Source organism: Tupaia chinensis, unplaced genomic scaffold, assembly GCF_000334495.1.
Source record: "Tupaia chinensis unplaced genomic scaffold, TupChi_1.0 Scaffold000121_1, whole genome shotgun sequence".
NCBI lineage: Eukaryota > Metazoa > Chordata > Mammalia > Scandentia > Tupaiidae > Tupaia > Tupaia belangeri.
Window position 1 is genome coordinate 1,934,720 of NW_006159588.1, and position 6,590 is coordinate 1,941,309.

Sequence of the window (6,590 nt, forward strand, 5' to 3'; positions counted from 1 at the left end):
TGACTTCTTGTATTATAGACTTCATCTCTAGCAGTTCCGTTTGAGTCTTTTGTAAAGTGTGTAATTCCTCTTTTATATCTTGCAAGAATTTCCTCATCTCCTGGAAGTCGTCAACTTCTTTCTCCTTTCTCTTTAGCAGTTCATTATCTCTCTTCTCTCCCATCTCTGTTAGCTTTGACATTATGAATGCTCTAAATTCCTTATCAGACATTGCCATGATTTTCACCGAACTGCTTGTGGATAAGAAGAATTACTCTTTTCCCTTTGAGGGAGAGGTATTTTCTCGTTTTCCCATATTTCTCGTGATCCGACAGTAATTTCTTGTCATCTGATGGATGGTGTGTTTGTTTCAAATTCTTGAAGTTCAGTCTGAATGTTCAGGAGCAAGCAGAAAGAGGTGATCTGGAATCTCTTTGTTCATTCCCTGAAAAATCTAGTTCGCTGGAGCCATGTGGAACCTTCTGCTGAAGGCCCGGCTTCTTCTCGGTAGTTATTTTCTAAGTATATTAAAATACTCTGTTTTGTGCTGCCTTCTGTTATTGCTGCTTGGGAGTTAGCTATAAGTCTTTTTTGTTATTGGTTTTTGTTTTTTTATTTCTGTATTTCTTCATTTCTATAAATTAGTTTTAGTTCTCTTCCAAGCATACTTAACATTTTTTAGAGTTGTCTTTTTACTCATGTTTTCAGTTTTTTTAAAATTATTTTACTTAACTTTATTTATGTATATATATATGTATATATTTATTTTAATTTGACCAGAGAGAGAGAAAGGGTGAGAAAGCAAGCCACCAGGTCCAGGACTCAAACCACCGTCGTCCATATCGGAGTCCAGCACCTTAACTACCATACCACCTGTTGGCCCCAAGAGTATTATATTTCTGTGTCTTATAATTCCTACATGTATTGTATTTTGGGATCAGGTTTTTTTTTTTTTTTTCCTTCTGTCCTTTGAAGTACCTTACTTCCTTTTATGTTTTTTGCTTTGTTCATTCATATCTCTTTGCTAAAGGGTGCATGTGCTTGCCAGAGAAAGGGAGAGGGAGAAAGCATTTCAGTGGGGTAGTCATGCCACAACACTTTCTCCATTCTGTTGGGGCTTGGGGCACACATACACATATGCTCAGCATGTTTTTTTGTTGTTTGTTTTTTATTTTTTTGGAGAGATTTTTGCTATAGGGTTCGTGCACTAACCAGAAAGACAGTCTGAAAGCAACAATTCATTCCCCAGGGAGATGGCCACACCACATTCTCCTCTCCTCCATTCTCCTCTTGGGATTTGGGGCATGCACGTGCATGCATGCACATGCACCTGGTGTTCAGTTTAAGCCACTGGGTCTGGGACTCGAATCACAGTTTGCCATGTGGGAGTCCAGCAACATAACCATTACGCCATCTGCTAGTCCCAGCTCACCTTGTTTTGTAAGCCAGGATTTTAGCTGTGTGGGATTCAGCTTCCTTAACCACTAGGCCACAGGGTTGCCCTATCTTTTTTGTTTCTTATGAGAGAGAGAGAAAGAGACAGTACTGTTGGCAGATTCTCAATCTCTCTGCCATACCCACTCAATTACCTGGGCTAATAGGCACATCTGGCATGTTCAGGTTGGCCCAGTAGAGTAGAGTTCTTTAGCTCTGTGTATATAGTACTTTCCTTCAGAAATTTGATCCCTCCCCCTTTCAAGTATCTGACAACAATACTAGCGTGAGATCACATTAAACTGAATTCTTAGTATGATGTTTCTCTGAGCATGTAAGAAATATGAATTTAGGCAACAAATCTATAAGAGTCAACTTATACTTACAAATTCTTAGAAGAGATTTTTTTTCTACCTACAACTTCTGTGAATACAATTTTTCTTGCAGTTCTCTAATTGAGGATGGTTTTGGGGGAAATGACTTGCTTCAAGTATATCCATCTACTATGTCCACCAGCCCATCAACACCCCATTAGATAATAGGTTAAAAGCCCTTAGAATTATAAGTACATAAGAAAAAAGTTGAATTTTTAAAAGACTATCGAACAGTGTTTGGATATTGAAATATAATCTACACATATGAATGCCAAATCACTAATTGACAGTGTCTTTAAATAATCTTATTTAATGAACCAGGACTGCTAGTTCAGATAATTTTGTTATGTCTGCAGCAGTATGGTAGTTATAGTCTGAACTCTCAGCCAAAAAATATAAAAGTAGGCTTGTTCTATAAAAGCAGAAAGACCTGATATTTGCTTAAGTACTGTTGTTGTTATGTATTTGTCTTGACATTACAGTATGGTGGTACAGAAAAATAACTAATATCAGACATTGATTTGTTTCTACTATTTGGCTATTATGAATAATACTGCTATGAACATTCATGTACATGTTTTTGTATGGAAAAATGTTGTCATTTCTCTTGACTATATACCTAGGAGTAGAATTGATGGGTCATGTGGTAGGGACCTATGTATAACCTTATGAGGAACTGCCATACTGTTTTCCAAAACAGCTGTGCCATTTATGGTTTATGAGGTTTTCAGTTTCTCTGCTTTTTCACCAGTATTTTTTTTTTTAAATGTCAGAGGGCATGTGTATGTGTCAGAGAGAAGGGACAAGGGTGGAGAGAAAGAAAACACCCCTCAGCCCCCATGGAGTTGGTCATGCCGCAATCCTTTTTCCTCCAGTTCTTCATCTTCTCAGAATCCTGGGCATGTATGCACGTTCTGCTATGTTGCCACTGGGGCCAGGATTTAAACTGCAGTCTGATTTGAACTGGTATTTAGCCTCCTGTACACAGCTACTCTGTGGGGCTGACTGTGCAACCCTTGTTACTATCTAACTTTTTTTAGAGTAGCCATCTTAGTGAATGTGAAATGGTATCTCTGTGGCTTAGATTTGCATTTCTCTAATGAATAATGATGTTGAACATCTTTTTAGGTATTTGTTGTTCAGTTGTATGTCTTAGAAGGAATGTCTATTTAGTTTCTTTGCCCGTTAATAATTGGATTGTCTTTTTATTATCAAATTGTGAGTATTCTTTTTGTATTTTGCATACAGGTTCCTTATTTGATAGGTGATTTGTAAAAACTTTACTCCATTCTGTGGTTTGTCTCTTTACTTTCTTGATATCTTTTAAAATCACAAAATTTTTCTAGTTTTGAGATGTACAGTTTATCTAGATTTTCATTCATTGTTTTTGCTTGTATGTCACATCCAAGAAACCATTGTGAAATCCAAGATTTATGCCTATTTTTTCATCTAATTTAATTTTTTAATTAAGGTTTTATATCAGTGTCAGTAAAAATGCTTCTAAGGGGAATAACACTCATAATCCTATTAAAAGAGTTATATTTATTTTTCCCATACTATTGTATCCTTGTTCAATGTATGCATATTTTCATTGCTATTTGTTAAAAGAGTTTTATCTTTAGGACAATGATATCACTGATAATCTTACTTCAGTAAAACTCAGGGTAAAATGATGTCTATTTTCTCATCAAAAAAAGAGATACTTTTTATTGGGCACTTCTTGTACTGAGATTGAAAACTACAACAGTAAGTTGCCTTGTTGAATGAAGATAAATATACTTAAAATTTAATGCTTCATTGTACTCTCTAAGTTAGAGTGTAATTTGTTACATTTTCTTTAGGATTCGGGAGCAAGAAAGAAAAGAAGCAGAAGAAGCTAGTCAAAAAGAAATAGAAGAATGGGAAAGAAAACTGCTAGCTCAAGCAGCTCCAACTTGTATGGAGACCATGTGGGAAATTCCAGCTATCGGGCATTTTCTTTGTTTAGCCCAGCAAATTCTAAATTTGCCAGAAATAGTCTTTTATGAATTAGAGCGTTGTCTTCTGATGCCTCAGTGTAATGCTTTTCTATCTAAAATAATGACTTCACTATTAAGTCCTCCACATCGCAGACCTACCTTACATCGAAGACCTACTTTGCCTTATAGGACCTGGGAAGCAGCACTGAGACAGAAAGTGCAGCAGTGGTACACTGCTGTAGGGCAAACTGAAAATCCTGGTAACTGTGCTGAAAAACTTGGATTGTGTCCTCAGTTTTTTAAAGTTCTTGGAGAAGTTAATCCATTGGAAGAAAAACCTTTTCATGAACTACCTTTCTACCAAAAAGTGTGGTTACTTAAGGGGCTTTGTGATTTTGTGTATGAAACACAAAAAGAAGTTCAAGATGCTGTACTTGGACAGCCTATCCATGAATGCAGGGAAGTTATCCTTGGTTATGATTATTTAGAGAATGCTTATGTACATTTTCCACAGTTCTGTGGTGCAGATGTACGGATTTATAAACAGAGACCCTTTCAGGCCCCAGAATTTCCAATTCCACCCATTAAAATACAAAGAGTACCTCGGATTAAACTGGAGAAATTGAAGTGTGAGTATCTTAGTACAAGTAATGGAGAACATAGATGTAGTAGAGAAGGCCTGTCCTCTGCCTTCAAGAAAGAACAGGAATTTAATTTGGATCCGGCTTGCTGTCCTGATAAAATGAATTTGGATAATCATGAGACCTCTATTGAAATGGAATTAAAATCCAGCTGTGAAATAAGAACTCGCAGGCCCTGTGAAATTAAAAAAACTGATTGTTATAAAGAAAATTTAGAAAAACCAGAGAGTCCAGGTGAAGTTAATGACTTTGGGGAGCCTCTCAGTCCAGGTGAAATAAGGTTTATAGAGAATCAGGAAAAATATGGTGAAGCATCCAGAAAAAAAACTGAACCCAGTCCATTAAAAGAAAATGCTCTAAAATCTTGCCAAATACATGTTAATGGAAGTCACGGTGATCATCTCGAAATTAACTGCCACAAAGTTGTAAGGGATATTCTATTAGAGCAGTCACTGCAGAGCCACAAGAAACTTAAACTAACTAAAATGAGGGCAAAAAAGAAGAAAAAGAAAAAAAAGAAATTGAAAGATGTTTTAAATGAAAATTTACAGAGAAAGTGTGAAGGTCTTCATTCTCTTGCATTCAAGTCTTACAAACCTGAGATCCAGAATAAGTTAATGATTATAAAAAAGAAAGCAAAGCACAAGAAGCACAAATCTGGTAAGCTAACACAAATAGGTGAAAATTACATTTAAGAATAATTCAAATTATTTTAATTATGAATCATGGAAACTCTGATTGACAGAATGAAATACACACATATGAATATATGTGTATTTAAGGGCCAAGGTGTATTTCTCATGATTAAAAACCAAAGCAGAAAAGATTGTATATACTAACAAAAAATTGGTACAGTATATTTTAATTTAATTCTCAGGTGAATGAAGATGTTTGAATGTTTTTAGATTTCTGTGGACCAATTTTCCACTCACTTATAGAAAGCGGGGTTTTTAAATGTTTTTGTTTGTTTTTCTCCAGGCTAAGAGCAGTAAAGTATATATTGGAAAAAGTACTATTATCAGGAGATACCATTCCCAAGACTAAAGTTTATAGCAACTAGCTTCTTAAGCCAAGGCTATCTTTGTGGGTCTTGTTCTTTTTTCGGCACTCTGCTTCCAGTATATATTTTTATATTTAGAAAAAGTGTGAAATATGTATTAGAAGAACTGAATCATATTTTTTAAAGAGGTTTTTGTCTTATGGTGCGTGTGCTTGCTGGAGGGGTGGGGGAGTGAGAAATCACCCCCTGGAGGGATGGCCATGCTGCAGTCCTTTCTCCATCCTCCTCCTGGGATCTTGGACATGCATGCACTTGCATCCAGCATGAATCTGGGTACAAACTCAGTTTGGGACTTGAGTTGCAGTTGGCCTTGTGAGAGTCCAGCAACATAACCACTAATCATCTCCTGAGCCATCATGAGTCTATATTTCTGTGAAGGGATTTATAACTTTATCTTGCCCCAAATTGAAATTTTCTCTCTCTCTCTCTCTCTCTAAGAGGTTTTTGCTATAGGGCGCATGTGCTCACCAGAAAGACAGAGAGAGACAGAGAGCGAGAAATCACTCCCCCGGGAGGATGGCCACGCCACAGTCCCTTCTCCTCCATTCTCCTCTTGGGATCTTGGGCATGCACGCACACACACCTGGTGTGAATTTTAAGTCACCGGGTCCGGGACTCAAACTGCAGCCGACTACATGGGAGTCCAGCGACATCACCATTATACCAACTGCTGGTCCCCCAAATTGAAATATTCTATACAGTGATCACCAATCTAATAAAACAACAACAAATTCTGTTAAGTCTTCAGTGGTTGCTTGCCCTGTTTTTTTAATTACTCAGGTACTTTATCTTTTCCTGTTATGTCTTTTAATCTGTTAATGTCTCATTTATCAAGAGGGTTGGAGAGACAAAAGCAGGTGATCAACTTTATTTATTAACCCTAATGAAAAGTTACTTGATTAGGAAAAAAATTAGAATTGTTTACTAAGTGAGTTATGGTCCATCATCATTTATGGCTTTTGGTTTTGTACTCCTCCCTACAGTAGTAAAAATAATAAAGATTCAGCCAAAAAATGATAATGACGGGCCAGCAGGTGGTTTGGTGGTTAAGGTTGATGAACTCCCACATGACCAACTGCAATTTGAGTCCTGGACCTAGTGGTTTGCTGTCTCGCTTTCTCTCTCTCTCTCTCTCTCTGTGTGT

At 36.9% G+C, this 6,590-nt stretch overlaps 1 protein-coding gene across 1 annotated transcript in view; it reads left to right on the top strand.

Annotated features, from left to right (window-relative positions):
* The window catches only part of LOC102493893 (uncharacterized protein KIAA2026), a gene marked incomplete at its 5' end in the record, with an annotated part of 48,955 nt that extends 43,451 nt beyond the window's left edge, over positions 1-5,504 (top strand). The window contains 1 exon segment of the mRNA XM_006144476.3: positions 3,629-5,504. Within this exon segment, the coding sequence (XP_006144538.2) occupies positions 3,629-5,081 (1,453 nt within the window).
* Positions 5,505-6,590: the final 1,086 nt, after the last annotated feature.